The 23266-nt window shown below is 47.0% G+C and overlaps 2 protein-coding genes across 7 annotated transcripts in view; one reads left to right on the top strand and one right to left on the bottom strand.

Moving 5' to 3' along the window:
- Positions 1-934, bottom strand: part of CSTPP1 (centriolar satellite-associated tubulin polyglutamylase complex regulator 1) — a 199755-nt gene extending 198821 nt beyond the window's left edge. For all 6 annotated transcript variants that reach the window (XM_081538608.1, XM_081538606.1, XM_081538607.1 and 3 more), the window contains exon 1: positions 812-934. Coding sequence is in view for 3 of the 6 variants with exons in the window: in XM_081538606.1 (XP_081394732.1) it covers positions 812-857 (46 nt within the window). In the remaining 3 variants the exon portion in view is untranslated. The remainder of the gene's footprint in view (positions 1-811) is intronic.
- Positions 935-11533: 10599 nt separating this feature from the next.
- The window catches only part of LRP4 (LDL receptor related protein 4), a 52605-nt gene continuing 40872 nt past the window's right edge, over positions 11534-23266 (top strand). The window contains exon 1 of the mRNA XM_081538595.1: positions 11534-11741. Coding sequence (XP_081394721.1) covers positions 11690-11741 — 52 coding nt within the window. The 5' untranslated portion in view covers positions 11534-11689. The remainder of the gene's footprint in view (positions 11742-23266) is intronic.

The following is a 23266-nucleotide window of genomic DNA, read 5'->3' as shown; positions in this document are numbered from 1 at the left end:
TTCTTGCCTGGGAAACCCCATGGACAGAGGAGCCTGGACAGCTACAGTCCATGGGGTTGCAAGACAGTTGGACACGACTTAGCGACTAAACAACGTTTTAAAACATGTGTGCATACATGTATGTATATACACACACATAACCTTTTCTCATCCACAGTGAAGGTGCTAAGGTTGCATAACGTATTACAGCCGCAGCCCTACTGATCAAGAACTCAAGCTCAGGAGTGGGCAAATTAGGTTCTGATCCAAGCCATACCATTTCCTAGCGGTGTGGCTTTATTTGTGTAAGTTATCTCTTCAGCCTCAGTTTCTCCATCTGCAAAATGGAAGGCAAACAGTTTCCTCCTAGGGCTGTTATGAAGATTCAATAAAGAATGCATGTAAAATGCTTAGCATAGCGCCTAATGTAAAAGAAACACTCGAAAATGTTAGTTGCCGCCGTGACGGTTAAATGATGGCTCACGGAATGACTGAGGTGGCACTTAGAGGTTCCAAGGTTACTCCACTAGCAGCATATCAATAACACCCTCAAAGGGCCCCCCCAATTCTCACCTCCAACCTAGCCCACTGTGAGTACACTCCGCACTGCCTGAGTTCCAACGGGTACACTTCAGCATTCTTTACTCCCCAGATGTTGTTTTCCTCCTCGCTGGGCCTGACACCTTCAGGGCCCTGGAGCAGCGCCCCCTCCCCGCCTCTCCCTAGCCCACCCGACCCATTCACACTCAAACCCCGCCCCATCCTCCTCCCCAGACCCTGGCCTAATGCGTTTGCGTTTCTTTCCTTCCCCAAAGCTGAAGGAAGCGCCTACCCAGATACTCGTAGTCCGGTAGGGCTAGGCGCTCCGGACTCAGCATCCTTTGATCAGGGTGGCTTCAGAGCTCCAGCTCTCCAGTTTCCGGAACCCAGGTCTCCCGGCTCTCTCGGTTGCCATGGCACCCACGCGGCGGGAGAGGCAGGAGGCGGAGGGGGTGTCACGCAAACAGTTTCCGTATCGCAACTCCAAGCTGGCCGTACCAGTTCCGGGAGCAGTCGCCTCGCGGCGGTCTTAGTTTCTTTGGACTGCCTTTCTTGAGGCGAGGAATTTGAGGTGGAGAGTTCCTTTGAAACATCATATATCCCGGTGTGGAAAACTTATTACCAGCCCTCCATATATCCTCAGTTTCTGAATTTCATAACTCTTCCTGCTTTATACAACTGTTATCATAATAATAGCCTTGATGGTTTAGTCGCTAAGTTGTGTCCTACTCGCATAGACTGTAGCCCATCTGACTCCTCTGTCCATGGAATTCTCCAGGCAAGATTGTTGCAGTGGGTTGCCATTTTCTCCTCCAGGGAATCTTCCCGACCCGGGGATTGAACTCAAGTCTCCTGCATTGCCGGCAGTGTCCTACATGGCAGGCAGATTCTTTACCAACTGACCCACCAGGGAAGCCCCACAATAGTAGCTCCCACCCCTAAATCCCCATAAACATTTAATATCCCATTATCATTTTTTTCTTTTTTCTTTTTTTGGTGGCTTCCCTGGTGGCTCAGATTGTAAAGCATCTGCCTGCAATGCAGGAGACCCAGGTTCGATCCCTGGGTCTGGAAGATCCCCCGGAGAAGGAAATGGCAACCCACTCCAGTACTCTTGCCCTGGAAAATCCCATGGACAGAGAATCCTGGTAGGTGTAGTCCATGGGGTCACAAAGAGTCGGACACGACTGAGCGACTTCACTTTCTTTCTATTTTTATCTGATTATTTACCATCTTAAATTACTACAAAGTGCTTTCACGTGCCCATATCTTGGCTGGTCCTTGAGGTCAGAGATGTCTTTTCTGCTTGTGACAAGACTGGGCATCCAGAAGTGCTCATTAAATCCTCTGTGACTTCATGGACATTTCCTCTCAAACTCCTCTTTATCTTTATAGCCCCTCCTTCTACTTCTGTCTCTTACTATTTGACATCCTTCCCAAATGTCTTTTTTTTTTTCCTATGAAGACACTCCACGTCTTGGGGGAATGGGATGCACAAACAAGGACACCTATTGGATTTTCCCCCCTCATATTCCTAATTGCTCACTTTTCCTTTAAGAAGGTAGAGAACTTCTTGGTTTTCCAGTTCCCAGATATTCACATACAGTGAATATATATGAATAAATGTATGACTAAAATGTATACATATTTATTCTTTTACCCCTCTCCACACCCAACAAGGCGTTAGTAAGTGTGCAGCACTTGTCACAGTTCTAACGCAGTAGAAAAAGCGACTCTGTCCTCACATTTTTAGTTAGCTCTCCCCCACACAAGGTGAGGTTTTGTGGACAGAAAGAAAACAAAAATCATTCTTTCAAAGGAATGACTGGGAAACCAGTAGACCACCTACACTGGGAGGAAGAGGAAAGAGGAGGCTCTCTTTGTGTTCTGAGTGGGTCTATTCTTAGCCTCCTCCAGCAGAAGCTTCAAACCTCCTAATTCTCCCTTTCCCTTAAAATTGTGTATGTCTCATTTCTAGGCTCCTGTGAGTCACTCTGAGTTTAGATGTGGTAAGGATAAAGGGACAGAGCCAAACTCAGGGCAGCATTTATTATCTTGAGGTAGTAAATTTGCTAATTTGGTATTTGATGTGAAGTTCTGCAAATCTGATTTGAAAAAATTTTGCCTTCTTCCTCCACCCTTGCCTCCCACCGCCCTGCATCCCCTCCCCAACCCTGGCCCGTGTACCTTGAAGGTATGGGAGTTTCATAACTTTAACACCTGTGGCTTTTTACTGTATTATTAATTAAGTAATAGGATGGTAATTATTAAGGATTGCAATTTCATTTTATTTCCAAGCAACTTGAAGCTATTCACAGGTCATTTCATTTGTCCTCATAAAAACTTTCTAAAGCAGTGCTCCCTTTTCTAAGTAGGGAAACCGAGGACCGTGTCAGGAAAATGACTTGTCTAGCGTCATCCAGCCAGTCAGTGGGAGAGCTGGAACTGGATCTCAGCGATCTCAACCTCCAGGATAGTGGTCTGACCGCTAAACCACATAGCCTCTTTTTTTAGGGTTTGTTGGCTTGACGTTTATTTATTTATTTTCCCCTTTCTGCCCTGCCAGCAACTGGGAGCTCCCAGATAAAAGAAGAGAATTTTGAGTCCAGCCTGAACATCTGACATCCTCTCATTTGTGGGGCATTATCTTGGGATTTGGAGGGTGCTGCTCTTGGGGTCTGTGCGGTGGAGCTGGGAACCAGCCCCAAGAATATAGCTTTGTTTGGGCATTAACCCATTTGCGGTTATAATAATGATAAGTTTCAGCACCAGTGGCGCCCGACTGTTAATGACTCAAAGAAAGCTAAATAAGAACAAGATGTCATCTCTGGAGCAATTTGTAGGTTTTTCCTACAGCTCCATCCCTTCCATAAAAATCCTAAGGGCCCTTATATTTAAAGTCGGTCTTCCACTCTTAATGTCCTAAACAGTCTATTGAGGCGGAAGACTTAGAAAAGGGCAGGTGGTCACTAGGCTAAGCCTTCAAGAAACCTTGAGGTTGCACAGAAATAGCAGGTAGCCTTTAAATGGTGGTGGAAGTACTGCTTACATTTTTCTTCTTTATACTTTTCTTTATCCTTAAAATTACCTGTAATAGGCATACATTATAACCTGAAAACGAACAATAACTGAATGGCTTGAAAATCTTTAAAATGTTTTTAAGCAGAAGTGATGACCTTTCATAGAGAGTTTGTTTTTCCCCAGAAGCAGCCATTACTTTTAGATTTCTTTTTTAGCCATACATTACATGAATATGTTTTGGCAACCCATCAGTGTCAAAGGAAGTTTTCTAGTGAAACCTTTACGACATCGGATCTTAAGAAAAGGAGAAATACACAAGAATTGTTAGAGTCAAGTGTATTTCTGTGAACCTGTTGAATGTTAAAAAAAGAAAAAACATCTCAGCCTTCAATTAGATGGGCTTTTCGGGTTCTTCAATTATCATTACATACTTCTGAAATTTTTACCCAAACAAATAATCATCAAGGTAAACCAATAAATCAGAAATCAACTCTACAATCCTGAATATAAGCAAGTGATATGAAATTGATCAAAACACAGAGAGGGCTTGAGATGTGACAGTCAGTACTGCAGCGTAGAGAATGGAAACATCAAACTCGGTAGAGAAAATACCCATCAGAGCGGATATGTTGAGACATCAATTTATCAGATTATAATTTCTAATTATAAAGAGAAAATGAACATACATCTCTGGCTCTGCAGAGGATCTGTGGAGAGATGGATAGGGAAGAAAATCTTCCTTGGAACTGAAAACCACAGAAAAGCAAACATAAATGTACCAAATAGTTTTAAACCTCAAGGAAACAATAGAAAGAAAAAAACGCAGTCCGAATTATTGCTACAAAACAGGTTTAAGAAACTAGGACAAGCTTTTATCAACTCATCAAGCAGAAAGATGCTGAAGGCGAAGCAGCTACTAAGAAATGCAGGTCATGAAATTCATGCTGAGCTACTAGGCTCTTCTTCAGAGACTTATCTTCCATAAGAGAAAAGCAAAAACTAAGTATGGTGCCACTGCATGAGATTTACATGTTTACTTTAAAACGCTATTTACAGACAAATCATTTTAGACTGCCACAGGTCAGCAGGCCAGAACTTTGGGAGAACTTGCAAAGAATGGTCACAAATTCTTGGTCAGTTAAAGAAAACTAATGCATCGCAAGAAAGTGGTTTAGAGGACATGGCTTAAATTGAACTGGAGCCCAAAGACAATTACAGACTCGTACCTTCTTGTTATTTTATATTTTCTGTGCTGCAAAAAGAGTTGGAAATTATACTTTCATGTAATTTAAAAGAAAGGAAGATTTTTTTTGACCCTTCTTGGTAGCCCACAGAAATTTGCTGTGCCTTCCTCTGTCCTGGAGTACACACCTTGATAAATATTTATGTCATTTTCACTAAGGGAATAGTAGGACAGTGTTACTCACTCAATAAATTATGTAAAATGGAAAAATTCCTTGAAACCCAAACTAGCAAGTTTCACTCAAGAATAAACAGATGACTTGAATACCTGTCTATTTATAAAGAAATGGAATTTTCAGTTAAAAATCTTCCCACAAAGAGAGCTCCGATTTTCCAAAATGTGATTTTGTATTTTTTAAACACTTAAGTTTATGAACTAAAATAGAAAACATTATGTAATTTCCCTTTGGAATTCTTCTTTGTCCCATGGGTTATATAGAAATGTATTATTCAGGATCTCCATACACCAGAGGTGTTTCTGTTCTATTTAATGTTTTGCTGTTTTGTGCAATCTGTGGGATCTTAGTTCCCCGACCAGGAATCAAATCTAGGCCCTCAGTAGTGAAAGAACGGAGTCCTGACCACTGGACAACCGTGGAATTCCTTGATTTCTAGTTTGATTCCTCTGTGATCAGATATAAAATCTTATATGACTTGAATCTTTTTCCCTTTATTGAGACTTGTTTTACGATCTGGAATATGGACTACCTTAGTAAATATGCCTCAGTAGACGTCATGGGTGCACTTTGAAAAGAATGTTTATCCTGCTGTTGTGGGGTGGAGTGTTCTATAAATGTTAACTTCACAGGTTACGCATGTAGCTAAGGACTGGAAATAAAATGTAAACAATATATTTTAAAAAATAGACTTAAAAAATGTATGTCATTAAAAAAAAGGCACTATTTGAATTATCCTGCTAGGTTGTGAGTTCCTAGAAGTCAGAGACAGTCTTCATTTATCTTTAAATTCCCAGGACCATACACAGGGCCTATTAAACAGACTTTTCCCCCTACTTTAGATTAAAAGTATAGAAAATGAAGGCCGTCCAATCCATAGGACTTATGATTGCCTCACAGGAACCAATTCATGAAACAAATTCATTAAATAAAGAGGCAAGGCATCACTGAGAAGATTAAACATCAATCAGACAGCATTGGCATCTCCTCCCTACTCCTAAATACTATGTGTGACAGATCATCAAAGCTTAAGAAATACCCAGAAAAAAAACAACTAACTCAACAACAGGCATAGGGACAATGCTGCATATAGACTAGAGAACTAGTTTAGGAAGATGACAGGGAATCTACTAGGAATCACTAAATAAACTCAGGATATGAACTGGAAGTTCCCAAAGTTTAGAATCTCAGGACAAAAAGCTGCAGTTGGTGTCTATTTTTTTCTCCCCCAAGTCATCTTCTATATTGCCACAGAGTTTATTGTTCTACAATTGAAATTTGACCATGTTACTTCCTTACTTTGAAAACACTGCTGACTCACCATTACTAGGACGAAGCAAAATTCCTCAACATGCAGACATATATATTCCTTCACAGTCTGGCTCCAATCTAGTTTTCCAGCCACTATGCCATTCACTCTTTCCTACACACTTTATTCTCTTGCCATACCTTCCTACTCACTAGTCCCGAACATACTGAGCTCATTCACACTCTCTTGCTTTGGGATAAGCTCTTCTCTCCACCTAGAATGTACCTCTTCCACATTTTCTGCCTAGTAAACTCATACATAAGACTTCCCTGGTGGCTCAGCAGTAAAGAATCCACCTGGAGACTCGTGTTCAACCCCTGGGGCGGGGGAAGATCCTCTGGAGGAGGGCATGGCAACCCATTCTAGTACTATTGCTTGGAGAATCGCATGGACAGAGGAGCCTGGTGGACTACGGTCCACGGGGTCATGAACAGCTGGACGTGAATGAAGACACTGAGCATGCACCCATGCAAACTCTTATGCATCCTATAAGACTTTGGCAAAATGGCACCATCTCCATGAATTCTTATTCAATTGCCTATGTAAAACAGGGTAAAGGCAGTGAGTAAGGACAAGGCAAATGTAGGGTGGTAAGCTCTGAGGCTATGACACTGAGCTGCTAGTGGCCATAGACAGGTCTAGGGAACTGTATTCTACGTAGAGGAGATGGCTTGTGCAAAAGTTGTGAGAAATGGTAGTGTGTTGCAGAGCTGAAAGAAAGCCAGTGTGGCTAGCGCAGAATGAATGAGGGGAAAAGTGGTCAAAGAAGTAAGTGGGGGCCAGCTCATGAAGGACCTAAAAGAACATGTGAGAAGTACAGCTATTATTCTGAGTGGAGCCATTCTTCTGAGTAGGAAGCATGGGAAGGTTTTTAGCCTGGTAATAACATGATCTGATTTGTTTTTTAGGAAGTCACTGTACAGCTGTGTAGAAAATGAATTATAAAGGGGCATGTGTGAAACAGACCATTTACGGAGATGTTTGAGTTATGGTTGTTACCAATGAGTATTCATTGGTCCATTTGTTTATCCACCATTCTAAATTCAACTTTGCTGCTGAAATAAGCAAGATGTACTGAGACGTTTGCTGCAAAACCTCTACTTATATGTATCAGGTGTGTGACTATCAAGCTTTCAGGAGATTTAAAAAAATGTGCTAGGAAGTTCCATTTTTCAGGACGTGCCCCAAGTTACACAAGGGAACTGAATCAGCCATGGTACTCAGATCCTGACTCAAACACAACTGTTGACCTGGAATGTGAAAAGTGTTGGTACTAGAAATGGTTTTGTGGAGCGTCTGGAATTAAAGAAAGCATAGAAATGCAAACCGGACTATTTCTTTATACCTCGTCTCTTCTGGTCTCCAGTAGTAGCTCCCTGAACCTAGATAAGAGCATTTGCTGTTATTATTGTTTAGTTGCTGAGTCGTGTCCGACTCTTTAGGGATCCCATAGCCCGTTAGGCTCCTCTGTCCATGGGGATTCTCTAGGCAAGAATACTGGAATGGGTTGCCAAGCCCTCCTCCAGGGGATCTTTCCCACCCAGGGATCGAACCCGTGTCTCCTGCATTACAGGCGGATTCATTACTGCTGAGCCACCAGGGAAGCCCAGATAGAAGCATACCCATTGGTAAAAAGTTACTGATATTTTTCTGTAAACCCTATAGACTCTTTCCTGGCTCAGAGCCTTTGTACATACTGTTCCTTCTGCCTAGAAGACCCACCTCATCCACTCTTAGTCTCGTGAATCTTACTCAGCATAAGTGTTAGTGCCTCAGGCCTTCCCTGAACCCCCAAATCTAAACAGGCTCTGTCCATTTCCTTGAATACTCATGGCATTTATAGCTTTAAATTCATTCATGAGATTATTCTCTTAATGCCTCTGTATACTTGTAGCCTCCCCAACTCAGACTTTAAGTTCCAGGGACACAATATATCTAGCTACCATTGCTTCTACAGTGCCTGGAACATAAGATACTCATAATAAATACTCCCACTAAGTGAGTTAAAACTAGTACTAGCCAACCCTGGGCAGATAGGTATAGACTCTTTCAGCTCCTGGAGTTGTCCTTTCTCTTATTTTCCACTATATAGTTAAGATCTCCCTCCTCCATTCACACAAGAACGTGATTCCAGCGATGGAGCAATTTTTTGCAGACTCATGTTCTTAATTTTTTTAACCAAGGTTTCTCAACTTCAGAACTATTAACATTTCAGGCTGGGTAATCATTTGTTGTGGGGAGAGATATCCTGCTTATTGGTCTCTGCTCATTATTCGTCAGTAATACTTGCTCCCAAAAATGTCTCCAGGTACTGCCCCATGTTGGCAAAAATCATTCCTGATTGAGAATCACTGGTTTAAAGTGTGAAGTGTCAAGCCTTTTACTCTCTCAGAAGAATTAGTTTTAGAATTCAGGTTGTCAAATGATGCCTGGGTTAGGGGAGGATTCTACCAACCCAACTGGATCAAATAATGCCCATTTCTATCTTGTTTCTGTAGCACTCCCTGTGTGTCCTTTGAAAAGGCCATTTAGTGATGCTCTAATTCAAGGCAATATTCTGATCTTTGAAATGCAGTCCCCTGGTCTGTCCTAGAAGGATGAAGGAAATAGGGGTGGTGTTTCTGAGGAAACCAATGCCTCTGAGACCCCCTCTGGAATTGGCAATCCCCTACAACTTTCCTAGGGGCATGTCCCACAGGACAATAAAGGGAGACAAACAGCCCATTCTGGCATGCTTTTCAGGATCTCTCACTCCAAACAAGAAACTCTGAGAGGCCTGGTAAAAATAAATATGGCTTAGCCCTCCTGGCACAAGAGCAGTTTCTGACAGCCAAGACTTAAGTCACCCTAGGGGGTGACCCAGCCAGGGACCATGCACGAAGTTCGTTTCTACCCATTGATATTCCCAGTGACTCACAGCAGCCGGGGACGGCTCTGTACACCAGAACTGTGCCGAACCATGGAGGAGGAGGACTTGGGATGCACACAGAAAATGCAGTCTCTTGAGCCTGAGTCAGAGAAGGACAGCCAGCCTCCCTGCTCCTCTTCAACCCCAGAAAAACAACACAAATCATGCCTCTGGAAAGAAACCTGTCTTTTGAATACAGAGTGGAAACTGTTTATAAATTCTTAATCCCCTGACACTGAAAGTATGGTGACCGCCTGTTCTGGATTTTGGGGGACAAATGTATTCATTATACCACATGTCCTCAGTTTTCATGTGGGGGAAAAAAAATATGGCCTCCAGAATCACGAGGTCTTCCTCAATAGGTCAAAAATCAAGCCTTCATAAGCAACATATACTGAAACCCTGAGACCAACAAAAGCTGCAACAAAAATATTGTGGGGAGGGGAGATTGAGAATCAGCCTCTTACTTTTCACTTGTTTCTCCTTGGATTTTAGGCTAAGATGACAGAGCTCTTAAAGATTGACTGTTTTCCCAGCAGTAAGATCAAGTAAACCTGATCTGACTCGACTGCCGCCATCAGACAGCAAGAAGAACTACATACACAGAAAATGCCTCAGTATTAGTTACCATGGTGACGTTAGCTCAACCACATTTCATCTGTGTAAAAATTTCAGGCAAAACAGAATAGAGAAATATTGGCTAAGAAGTAGTGAATACCGCATTTCTTTCTTGCTATTGCGAACTTAATGTTAACTTTGGTCGAAGATGGTAATTTGAAGTGAAAGCCTTTGAAAAATTGCAGAAAAGCAAGGATGAAATGGTGACCAATCCATTGGAGAAATCTCCTAATATTCTCTTTGCACTGTACCAAATTACTTTCCCCTCGGCTAACGTGGGGCCTTTGGGGCTTCCTGACTCTATTTACTAGTGAGAGGAAAGTGGTTTAAGAAAATTGCTGATGATCCAAAGGTAGAAGCTGCTGGCATACCAGCTTGGATAGAAAAATGGTATACAGGACCCTAAGGAAGCTCCAATACTCTGGGCCACCTGATGCAGAGAACTGACTCACTGGAAAAGACCCTGATGCTGGTAAAGACTGAAGGCAGGAGGAGAAGTGGACAAAAGAGGATGAGATGGTTGGATGGCATCACCGACTCAATGGAGATGAGTTTGAGTAAACTCCGGGAGTTGGTGATGGACAGGGAGGCCTGGCACGTATGGTCCATGGGGTCGCGAAGAGTCGGACATGACTGAGCAACTGAACTGAAGGAAGTCAGGGACTTGGACAAAAGAAGCAGGATGAGATTCAGCCTAGAAAATGGAAAGTGGCAACAAAATTAATCCATATTGTTAATATATGCTGGAGAGAGGCATAGGCCACAAAGCAAAGACAAGAGAGGAATTTACAACTTTATATACTAACCCCAAAGTTAAATATTGCTAGAAGGCTCTAGAGACGGGAGCTGGGAGGAGGCTGAGGTCTCTGAGAGGATACCACTGCAAGAAAAGACTTAACTTCCTTACCCCCTTCCTTCCTTGCCAGGATCAGAAAGTCAAAGAAGCTGAAGAGGCTAACCACGCTGATTTACAAAGACAGCGAGGAGGAACTATGCCTGGGCCAATTCTGGACGTCTGAGCTGGGGCGACAGGACCCAGACAACCACCTCAGGAAATGAGTACATGAAAAGGGGAGGTCGTGGAACTATTTAGCCCTCGAACAACGCTGCCTAGACTGGGGGCCGGGGTGGCGGGGGGAGGGTAGGGGCGGAGAAAAATCTCAGAAAAGGAATTTTGACAGTGAGAACGCTAGTGAAGATACAGCACTCCAGGCCCCCTGATGGCCCTTGTTTGATGTCCGTGAAGCCCGAGAGGATTATGCATTAGCAAGCCTTGCGTATCCTGAGACATCAATAAAGTCTGGACTCGGGGCCGGTAGGGGGGCCGGGGTCACGTCCAGGCGACTCGGGTCAGCTTGGGTGCACCACTCTGGCCCAAAACTAGAGTGAACGGGGATCCGAGAGTTGCCGCTACGATGACACTTTTTTTTTTTAAAGTTAAGGACCTTCGAGCAGTAGTAACGGGGACAGTGCGTGGGGTGGGGTGGGGGGCTCTCTCGAGGGCTAGGAATGTGGGGGCGGCTTGCAGAGGAACCCGGCCAGCGCTGGAGGCGCCGGCGGGTGGGGTCCGGGGACCCGGGGGCGGGGGCCGAGGGCGGGAAGGGGCCGGGCCGGCGCGGGGGGCGGGACCAGGCGCGGTGGCGGTGGCGGGGGCTGCGGCGCTGGGGGCGGGGCGGCAGGGCCCGGGACACCCCCCTCCCGGTCCCCTGGCGGGGCGGCTTCGGCTCGGCCCGCACTGGAGGCAGCAGCAAGCCGGAGGGCGACTGGCGGGGCGCGCCCGCCGCCGTGGACCGGGACGCGGCCCCTGGGGGGAGCCTCCGCCGACACCCTCCGGCGCGCCGTCCCGCGGGAGCCGGCGGGACCCCCGGGCCGGCAGGGAGCGCCGGCGGCGGCACCATGAGGCGGCCGTGCAGCGCGCTGCTGCTTGGCGCCCTGCTCTGCGCACACGGTAAGCGGCGCCGCCGCGCTCGCGCCCACCCGCCAGCCGGGAAAGTTTGTCCCCGGGCTCCGGCCGCTGCAGGACTCAAGCTTCCGAGAGCGGAACGGGGCGGGCTGGGGCCTGAGAGCCCCTCGCCCTCTCACTCCAGGCAGTTCGCCCGGAGATAGTGTGCCGGGGAAGGGGACCGGGAGCTCTCCACCCCCTGCCCGCGACTCCTCCAGCCCGAGATGGGGCAGCGACGACCGAGGAGCTCCCCGGGCTCGGGGCTGGGTGGAGGGTGAGGGGGGAGTGGGGGTCGGGGGGAGATCCGAGGCGCTCGCCTTCTCCTTCCCTCGCTGCTCTTTGAAGAGCTTGGGTGCTTCCCCTTTCGGGTTGATCCACGGTCTCTGTGTCCTTGGTGCGAATGAATGTGTGCGAAGAAAGGGAGGCGGGGAAGGATGGTCGCTAAAGCACAAATTGTAAACAGTCCTCCTTCCAGGGTCCGGGGTGGAGGGGGTCTCAGGAGGATTGCAAAGAGAGGCTCCAGTGGAATCTGAATACTTGAGCTCAGGGGATTCCTCCCGATTCGAGCAGAAGTTGCTCGGACTCCGGACCACGCTCCTGCCGAGGGTCTCTGGGCAATGCTCGCTCGCAGCATCCCCACTTAGTGGGGTTTTGGGTTCCCTGGCTATGACCAATCAGTTTCCTGCCCTGGATCCTTCCCGGAGGAGGGGGAGGGGGAAAGGGTTGGAAAAGGGGCAGAGGAGGGACAGAAGGAAGAAACTGCTGGAAGGCCCCCGCAGACCCGTCCTGGCTGGGACAGGGGGGCGGGTGTCGCCGAACCTCACTAGGCAGCCCCCACTCCCACCCCCCGGCCCGCGCGGTGGCCCTCGGGGGAGCTGGAGGGATGGCAAGAGGACTGCTGCTTCATCTGCTCCTTATTAATAACTTGTTTGGTGCCCGAACGCAACTGTTGTGTGCGATGACGGCTCCGGTGGAATCTGTTTCTCGGCAGCCGGCTACGACCGTGGGTGCACCCCGTGATTTAGCAGCTGCCTCTAGCTGGTGCCCGAAGATCAAAGAACTTTGATCTTTGAACCCCAACCCTATTCACCCACCTCTGTTCAACCGAGGTTTGGTGGGAGTGGCGGGCGGTGGGGGTGGAATCTGAGTCTTCCCATTCTCCCCCGCCGCCGGGATGAGGCGCTGGACGGGGTTCAGAGTGATGGGGACTGGAGACCACGGCCGAAGCCGATTCTTTCTTTAACGTCAAGGGAGCGCGTGTGGAAATACTGCAGATTTCGGAACTTGCCTGGCAGGGCGTGGAGATGCCTGAGCACTTGTTTTAAAGATTGGTTTACCTCCCAAATCCAAAACAGAGTTCTCTGTCTGTTATTTAGACAACCCGTGGGTTTTCAATGACTTTTTCCATGCCCATGCTAACCCCACCGAGCACTTAACTCTTCCTCTCGGAGTAGCAGCCCGGCCGACCCACGTTCCTCTCTAGACTGTCCTCTCCCCCTCCTGGGTTCTCTCCTCGAAGGTTATTTGTAGCCTCTTTGGCGTGTCGGGACAGCGGCCCTACTAGGGTAGGAATGTAGCTGCTCTTCCCACCACATGGGCCCCTTAAAGGGACAGCTATGCTTTTTGGGGGCTTTTCCCCTTCGGGCTACAAGGCAAGAGGAGGGAACTTTCCTCCCGGCCCCCTGGAGGAAGTTTTGAAAAGGATCAAGGGAAATGGCATGGCACTGAAGAAAAAAAAAAGGGGAAGGGGGCTAAAACGGATACCAACAAAGCCAGAGAGGAGATTGTCGCCTTCTGCCCTAGGGAAAGGGGAGCTGGAAGGTTCCCGGCGGAGACTGGCCAAGAGGATTTTATTGCTCCAGAGCTGTCAAAACTGCATACACTACATCTGCACTGAGAACCGGGGAGAGGTTCAGAAAATTATATATGTTCTCTGCTTCACAGAAGAAGGATAGGAGGGTTCTTGGTCCCTCTTCGGGTTTTCAAGGACAAGATGTTTAATGGAAACTTCGAGGAGTGCGAGGCTCTCTGTGTTATGTGCCTAAGGACACTCAGTGGCACCAAGATCTAATCTTCACCTAGCCTGCTGCTGAGCCATCCTCGGAGGCTTGGAAGGGACAGACTCATGGTTCACCAGTGAGACTGCGCAGTCACTCAACCAAAAATACCAGGAGGATCCCACACTATGTTCCAGGGGCTCAAGGAGAAGTCAATGTGTCATAGTAGATCAGTTAGACAGATCTGACCTCAACTAGGAATAAATTCAAGACACTAAAATTCAAGGCACTTATTTGGATGCTGCTAGTATTTGGGCATTTTCCTAGAGCCTGTGGGATTGGCCTGAGCCTGTGTAATACTCCTAAAGATTTTTGGAAGGAAACTTGATGACTGGTAATAGCCCTGGGTATCTTCCTGTTGAGGATTGAGGTGAGGCCTCGGACAATCCACCACCATTTGAAGAATGGAAACCCTGTTTGTCTTGGAGATCTCTTCCAGGTAAGCTTTGGTACATAGAGGGTTATTTCTGAGGCTGAGTGACCAAGAGTGGAGCTGAGACCGGTCTCCTTTCCATCTGGTGTTGTCATGGAGCTCTGCTGACCTTGTCCCTGATCTTACTGGACTTGTGAAAGATGCCTGGCTTGTCACTGATTTTGGATTTCCTCTTCTGTCCCCTGTTGAGTATCAGATAACATCTTTGGGACTGGCACATGGTATTAAGAATGACAGGTGCAAGGGAACTGAGTAAGGCCATATCTGACACTGAGCACATTGGACTTGCCCATCTTCTGGGCCAGCAGAGAACACAGGATGTTACAGAGGACAGGATGTTTTACAAGCCTTTCTCATTCTTTCTATGGATTGACTGCTAATCTTGATCCCTAAGAAGAAGGAAGGTGGGTGAGGCTGGCTATGTTGCTTCTCCTTTGAAGGGAGGATCTATCCTAGGGGCTTCCAGAATAGGGCAGAATTTTGGAGACTACTTTAAGAAGTAGTCTTATCTTTTTTTGTGTTTGGACACATCTCATAATTTCATGACAGTTTCATGCCTATGGCCAACTAGGTCTGTTAGCCTGATCCAGCCACAGTCTCTACATTCCTTGACACAGTTTAGCTACGAGTTTTGTCACAATTGCCTGGACGTGGGGCATCTGGCCCCAGACTGTGTCTGGATTACCATCTCATCTTCAGTATGGGAAACCTTTCTCCCTTTCTCAGCCTGGTGGGATTCAGTGTCCCAGGAATGACTATGCTGACTGGTTGGCTGGCAGAGCCAGGGTTTTGCCCTATAAATAGCTCTGATGAATGCCTGTGCTTGCCACTCTCCTTCCAGCTTCAAGCTGACAGGGTCAGGTTCTTTTTCCCCAGCAGACTCAAGAGCATTCCCTGAACTGGGCTCTGCACCCATTCATTTGTTCATTCATTCCCCAGACACACATTTGTCAAGTGCTAACCTAATCCCTGCCCACACAGCTCCGTGATCAAGCAGCTCGGGCAGTTTGAATCTTGGCTTCACCATGTCTTGGTGACCCTACACGGAACACTTCATCACCTTGAACTTCAGGGATCATATCTATAAGGAAGGGGCTGGAACAGTAATAAACTGTCATGTAAGGATCCTGTAAAAATTAAATGAGATAATAGTATGTTCAAACCATTCAGCACAGAGTCCCACAGATAAATGTTGGTTGTTTGCTAGCATGCTTGCAGAAATGAATTAGAGATGGTTTTCGCCTTTGGGCTATGGGACTCAGGCAAACAAGTAGTTAAACTACAGTGTCATGTGCTGAAATGGAGGCTCAGCCCTTCGTTCATTTCAGCTGGTTTTTGCTCTCTCTCTTTTTTTTAAGATCTTGCCCATTCTTTTCCTCTTTGAACACCTAATGAAACTTAAGCATATTTCTCTCCTGTCCACACTTCAGAAAAGAAGTCTGTGGAGCTCTGCTGCGAGTGGAGCGGGCTCACTCTGCCTCAGTTCTCCCGGGTCAGGGCCTGAGAGGCGGGGCTTTCCTCTGAGAGCATCCCGTGGTCGGGGTTGCAGCCAGGCATCTTGCCCTAAGTTTGCTGAGACCCTGGGTGAGAGGTGCTGGCTGAGGTCTCCTGGAGCTGGAACCGTTTAGAATTCCAGGCTCTCCCTCCCACTGGCCTGGGAAAGGACAGGCCCCAGAGCTCATAAGGTAGTAATTGCCCCAATTTGGGGGCCGGGCCGCTGTGGGGCTGCCTTCCATCATGACTACTGTCTTCAATCCGGAATCCTGTCGGCGTGCAGGGAGAATAGATTGGAGTCTCAAGCCCATGACCCAGCCCCCAGCCTCTCCACCCATCGAGTTTGACCCCTGTGGTCTCTTTGTTTCTTCCATTTAAGTTGGTGCCCCTGATGTGTTGGTTTGGGGGGTTTGTGGAAAGTTGACCGTAACCAAGAGCAGCCATTCAAAAGAGCTGATTCTGTAGCTTTCCCGGCGGTCCTTTGACTCCATTTTCTGTTCTGCATTTTTGATTTAGCAAGAAGCAAACATCCTTGGTGCCCTTGGGCACCTTTTACGCCCTTCCGAGCAAACTTCATTCTTTCACGGCACGTAGGCATTCCCATCCTTGCTCACAGCTGAGTGGATCGCCTGCCAGCTGCCCTGACACCCTGCTCCCCTGCTCGTTCAGGTTAGAGTGAGGAGGGGAAGGGCGCTGCCCGAGCCCCAGCTGAAGAAAGCCTCGCCGGGGACTCGCTGCAAGCCCAGACACAGCCCACCGGAGCTCCCCCCTCACCTCTGTGCAGAGCCGGGAGGATCGGAGTTGCGCGCAAAGCCGGAAACAAAAGCCTGGGAGCAAACCTCCCATCTGGCGGACAGGCGGCACAAAGGTGCTGCTGCGTATAATTTATCACTGGAGGTTTTCTGGGGCTGGGAAAGCTCCTGGCCCTAGGCAGAGCCTTTTGGTGGGGGAGAGGGTCCCCCACCGCCTCCCATCTGGGTGAAGGGCCAGGCAGGTATAGGGTAGAGAGACACCTGATTAGCAGTGAAATAAAGACGCTTCGAGGTTGGAAGCAGCCCCAGGATCTCTCCTGACTCACTTGCTCCATTTCCTGCCCGGCCTGCAGGGCAGGGGATAGGGGAAATGCTCCAAATAGTCCCCTCCTTGGCCCCAGCCTGAGGAACTCGACTGTCACCATGGCCTGGATGAGGACAAGAGATAGTTTCTCTGTTGGGTTGACTACAGCCTGCTGGAAATCAAATACAGATGCCGGGTTCTAATAGCCATACATCTAGCAAATAAGAAGGGCTTCCCAGGTGGCTGAATGGTAAGGAATCTGCCTGCCAAGCAGGAGATGTGGGTTCAAACCCTGGATTGGGAAGATCCCCTGGAGAAGGAAATGGCAACCCACTCCAGTATGCTTGCCAGGAAAATCCCGTGGACAGAGGAGCCTGGCAGACTGTAGTCCTTGGGGTTGCAAAAGAGTCGGACACAACTTAGCAACTAAACAACAGCAACAAAGCAAATAAGAAAGGGGAGTTTCCTCGTCTTTCCACTCCCCCCAACAACCCCACACTCACCTGCTGTTTAAACAAGAAATTTCAACCACAGGTTCAGAGAAGCAACAAAAGTGAACGGCCTTAAAATATACCTCCCCCAAATGAGAATTTCTGCTCCTCTGGGAGTGATCTCTGGTGACCATTTTTGCACAGCAAGCTGGGACATGTAGTCCAAAAATGACAAATGGACTTCTGGGGCAGTTAACACTGGTGAATCTCTTTGCTGTATTGCTGGCACTGTGGTAAGTGTTAGCATGTTTTATCACATTTACTCCTCACCATCGGAGAAGGAAATGGCAACCCACTCCAGTACTCTTGTCTGGAGAATCCTATGGACAGAGGAGCCTGGTGGGCTTCCGTCTATGGGGTCGCACAGAGTTGGACACTACTGAAGCGACTTAGCAGCAGCAGCATATCCTTACTAGGAAGATTCTGTTAGATTCCTGTCTTACAGATGGGAAACTAAGGCTTGGGCCATTTGCTGTCACACAGCTAGTGAATAACTGCCCCAGGATTTGAACCCAGAGCCTGAGCTGTTAACCCTCTAATCCACACTGGCTCTTAGAACAGACTCTTTTATATCTAAGCTATACCAGAAGACCCTGATCAGGACTGGTCTTTATTTTATCTTAGACTGACCTCCCCTCTCTGTTTTCAGTCTTCATCTTCTCAGTGAATCCCATTGCGTAAAGAATTACCTTTCAGGTGCTTTTTTTTTTTTTGATGGAGGGAGGCTTTAAAAAGCTCCCAGGAGATGTGGTTTGCTGCTCTTTGAAGCCATGTGTCATTCTGTGGGCTTTGGGTTTTGAGGTGTAGGGGGAGAGGAGAGCAATATTCTGAGCAGCCTCTCAGCAAGCACAGCCACATCCAAGCCCTGCTGGATTTGTGGAGTCTGTTGACTGAGCTCCTGGGCAGGGTGAGGAGACCTCTGAGGACCTATACAGACACATAGCTACATTACTGTGTTGAGAGAGAGGACGCAGATGAAGATGGTGGTATTAACAGCAACAAGAAAATAATAGCTGCTATGATGTACTTTGCATGTGTTATTTCATTTAAACCTCCTATCAACCCTATGAAATAGGTACTACCACTACCCCCATTTCACAAAAAAGGAAACTAATCCATGTCTAAGTTGCTCTGAAATTTAGGTTCTAAATGCCCTTTTCTATGCTTGCCTCCTAGAAACTGGTTGATGATAGCTTAGGTAAGGATAAAGGATGCCATGTACTTCAAGCTCCCTCAGAGAAAGGCCGTAAAGCAGGACTGTGGTCACAGGACTCTCCCCTGTCTCTTCCTGAGGCCGCTTGTGCCACCCGCTTAACACGTGGGCGCAGCACTGCAGCCTGGCACACAGTCGCGGTTTTAGACATCTCAAGCCCTGAAATATTAGGGCTTAATCAAGGGGTGGCTGGATAAGACAGTCTGAGTGAGTCAGATTCTATAAGAGTAATAGAAGATGCTGTCATTTATTGAGAGCTTAGTATATGCTAAGGGCTTTTTATGAATTAACTAATTCAGTTCTCATAACATCCGTGGGAGATAGGGGCTCTTATCCCAATTTTCCAGATGAAAAGCTAAGGTAGAAATTAAATAACATGTCCAGGTCCAATGGCCAGTAATTAGCTTGGTTTTGTTTCCATGTTCTTGACACTATGCCCTTCTGCCTCCAAACTTTGGAAGCTGACCTTTAAAGACTTCTTTTCTGTGTTTGAAACTGGCAAGAGAGGGCTGAACTTGCTGGGACTGATAGTCATGTGTCTCATGGATTCACTTTTGAGAGGGCCCTCTAGGAGAAGATAGATTTTATCAGATAGATTTTCAAACCAGGTAAGGTTGGCCTCTAGGGATCTAGGGACAGAGATAAGGGAAGTTATGGCATGTCAGTAACTCAGCCTGATAATACAGTGAATGAAAGGAACTCTTGTTGGAGAAAGGAGTGAACTTAAACTTTACCTGGATACAAGTAGTTAGCCACCTTAAAAAGAAGATTCTTGTTTTCTTGAGTATAGGGTAAGTCAAAAATAACCACTTTTATTTTTCATATTCTGGGCTTCCTCTTTTCCTCTGACATCAGCTCTCACGGGATTCTCAAGGAATTTGTCATTGTTTCATTTTACAAACTTATATGATCCACACTACATATAAGCATTGAGTGACACGCTGAATACAGATCCAAAGCTCTATAACATACAATTCCAACTTCCAAGAGACTTCTGGTCTAGTCGGAGAACAGTGGTCCCACAGTGGGCTAAAGGCTGCCATAGAGGAGACATCAAAGGCCACTGGCACAGAGCAGAGGCTTTCAGTTAAGTCAGGCTCCACGGATCCAGGGGGGGCAGCATCAGGAAAGCGTTCATGTCCTGGCCTCCTGCTGTCGACCATCTTCTTTGTTTGGTTTTGGTTCCAGAGTATTTTTGTGCAAGCTCTGTCCTCTCAAACAATGGCTATATTGAAACCTGGGTCTCTCCTGACTCCAGGTATCGCTTGGGTGAGACCAGATCCATCTCCATGTGGCTTTTGGCTGCTACCCCTTTCAGTTATGTCAGTTTTGTCTTGCGGCATGGGCCTCCCTTTCAGTGGGAGCTACTTACTAAGTAACCTGCCCAAGGATTCGTCCCTTGGTTGGCCTGGATGTGGTTTATCCTCATTAAATAAGGTTTGTATCTTCATCATTGCTGCCAGTTGATAGAAAAGAAGACAGCATAGAAGAAAAGAACAATGTTATAAGAAAAACATTCCTGGTGGCCCAGTGGCTAAGACCTTGTGTTCCCAAGGCAGGGGGCCTGGGTTTGATCCCTGGTCAGGGACCTAGATCCCGCATGTTGCAGCTAAAGAACCTGCATGCCGCAACAAAGATTGAAGATCCCAAATGCTGCAACTAAGACCTGGTACAGCCAAACAAATAAAAATTTTTGAAAAAAGAAACATGTCCTTCACTTATACGAGTGATGATCTCTCCCTTTCCCATTGTAATCACTTCCATGCTGTGAGAGCTGTCATATACCTACACTCACAGGACACCCCTTAAGCTTTCTCATTTCTGGTTCAACTTGAAAAAGCTGCTCTGTAGCTGTGTATAGTCACTGGACACCTTGGGCCTCTGAGTGACAGGTGTGGTCCCTCCTGAGCTGAGCGTTCTCTGAAGTGGTAAGGAGCAGCGACTCTCTAACTTGAGTGTGCCTCAGGGAGATGCTTTCCTGAAAGTCCGGAGTCTGAGACCATAGTAACAGAAGAATATTGGTCTAAGGATCAGAATGGGGCTGCCATCCTGGCTCTCCTACTTAACCTATGACCTTGGCCAAAGCAGATGACCTTACCCATTAAAAGGGTACGACTGTAATGATTAAATGAGAACAAAAGTGTGTGTGCAAAAGTAGCTTGCAAATTGCTCAGAGAAACCGTTTGCAAATTGCTCAGAGAAACCGCAGACCTTAATCATTTGTTGTGTGAAGTTCTGTCTTTTTCCGGACCAGCACAATACTGAGGCGCTCATTCAAAGGGCGAGAGTTCCATACTCTCCTTGCTTCGCTGCTTGATCTTAGAGCAAGGGAAACGGGCCTTTAGCCTCGGCAGTAGCCAGAAGGAGAGGTCACTGCTTGAAATCCATAAACTCGCTGTGCATTTGCTAAATGAGAATGCAGAAAGAAGGACCCGGAAATCCCAGTATTACCAATTCCCTTTTTGGATCTCAGAGATTTGGAAACGCTCACGATAGCAATACCGCGTATTGGGAGGCAGTATCATGAGGGGATTCAGAACAGAGGGTCTGGATTGGCCTGCTTGTGTGTGAGTGCTGGCTCCAACCCTTAGTATCTGTATGACTTGTCAATAGACTTCTCCTCCTTGGGTCTCAGAGTCCTCACCTGTAAGATGGTGATAATAGTAACAGACACCTCCCAGGACTGTTGAGAGCCTTCAGTGATGTAGCATAAGAAAAAGTATTTTAGAAAAGTATTTGGAGAGCATGTGGTAAATATTCAGTGAGTGGTGGCTGTATTTTTATAAAGCTTTTGCTGTGTGCCGGCCCTGTGCTAAGAAGTTTACATGGATTTTTAAAATTTAAAACATTTTTTAAAAAGCATTTATTTATATATTTGGCAGCACCGGGTACGTGGGCTCTTTACTTGCAGCAGTGGGATCTAGTTTCCTGATGAGGGACCAAACCCAGGCCCCTGGCACTGGCACTGCAGAGTCTAAGCCACTGGGCCACCAGGGAAGTCCCAGATTATTTCATTTAATCTTTACAAATGCCTTTGCAGTAAAACTATTGTTATTCCCATTTTATGGATGAGGAAACTGAGACTCTGGCATGAACTAACTTGCTCAAAGTTGAGAGTTAGTGGTAGCACCAGGACTTGAACTCCAGCCTCTCTGACTCTGGAATCTATGTCCTCTCACATGTTCCACGGTATCTGGTAGTATAAGCAGGTGGACGTCTCTTTCTTTCTGAAGAAAGCAGTGAGAAAGTGGTAGGGAACATGGCTGAGATTCGAGTTAACCTCCTAGGAAGGCCCTATGAACACATTTACATGCATCCTAAAAGCTGGATTACCGGATGATCAGGGATAGTGAACACTTTGGGAAGCGGTCTTTTCCTTGTTGAACAGCATTAAATTGATGGTCCCATCCCTTTACGGCCAAAGTAGACTTGCAGTGTGGCTGGGAAATAGTGTTCAAGGCCGGAAGCCCAGGGCAGTGCTCTAACGGAACACTTCTTGAAATGAAGACCGCGTCTTGCCACCCGCAGTCATTTGTCTCCTTTCTTCATTCACCATTCTTTTAGTTAAAAAGGGTTAAAAGCTGTCCTTTATGATCACAGCCAGGACTCCAGTGAAAAGGCAGAATTCCACCTCCCAGGATCCCAGAGGGGCAGCAGTTGTCCAGAAGAGCTGAGTCTTGGAGGATAATGTGTCTGTTTACTGTATGAACACCCAAGCCAAGAGTTTGCCTGTCGCCGGCTGCCTGACCTTCACATGCCGACGTTCAGATGTTGCTCTGACAGGCAGGAAGTCGTGCCTTTTCAACAACCAACTTGATGCCCACCGGATGGAATGCTTTGTTTCGAAGTCTGCAGGGGGAACTTAGGACTTCTGCTATCACTCAGCCAAAGAGGGTTGGGAAGGCTGAAACAAAAAAAATCCCCTGAAGGCTCTTCTTCACCTACTGAATTCCTTTTTTTTTAAAGATTTATTTATTTATTTATTATTTTTGGCTACGTGTGGGCTTTTCTCTAATAGTTGTGAGCAGGGGCTACTCTTCCTTGCGATGCATGGGCTTCTTACCACGCTGGCTTCTTTTGCAGAGCACAAGTTCTAGGTGCGTGGGCTCAGTAGTTCTGGCACACAGGCCCAGCTGCTCCGCCTCATGTAGAATCCTCCTGGACCAGGGATCGAACCTGTTTCCCTGCATTGGCAGGCAAATTCTTAACCACTAGCCTGGATTTCTTTTGACTTGCATGTAGCCTAAGATGCTGCTGTCCTTGATCCTGGTAATCAGGTTCTTAGTATCAAGGCCTTTTCGAAAAAAAGCTAGCCCCCAGATCCTCACGTCCCCACACCTCCAGCCTGGACTTCTGGAGCATTCTTGGTGTGCCCAGGTGTGGATCAGCCTCTCCCACATTCATCTTCTCATCCAAGTCTGTGACTTTTTATCCACCAGGCTAAGGGGGCTATGGCACTTAACACAAGGCAGCACAACTGGTCAGGGGGCCCCAGGTCCGTCCACTCCAGGTCCAGAGCTTTTTCCTCTTCCCCCCCCTCCCATGCCTTCTCCTCTCCATTCTGGTCACCCCCCTACCCTGATCGCCTCCTTGATGTGACCCTGCTCCCTGCTCTGTGTGGCTAGCAGTATTTCTCAAACTTCATTTATGTTTTAGGCCGGATAACTTCTTTGTTTGGGGGCACCTGTCCTGTACATTGTAGAATATTTAGCAGCATCTGTGGCCTTTATCCTCTGAATTCCATCGGCATCACCAGTTACAACCAAGAATGTCATCACACGTTGCCA

The sequence above is a fragment of the Giraffa tippelskirchi genome, chromosome 11 (genome assembly GCF_054371585.1).
Source record: "Giraffa tippelskirchi isolate mGirTip1 chromosome 11, T2T-mGirTip1v1.2.pri, whole genome shotgun sequence".
NCBI classification, from domain to species: domain Eukaryota; kingdom Metazoa; phylum Chordata; class Mammalia; order Artiodactyla; family Giraffidae; genus Giraffa; species Giraffa tippelskirchi.
Note: the sequence above shows the minus strand (reverse complement) of the source record. Positions and strands in the feature narration are given on the sequence as shown.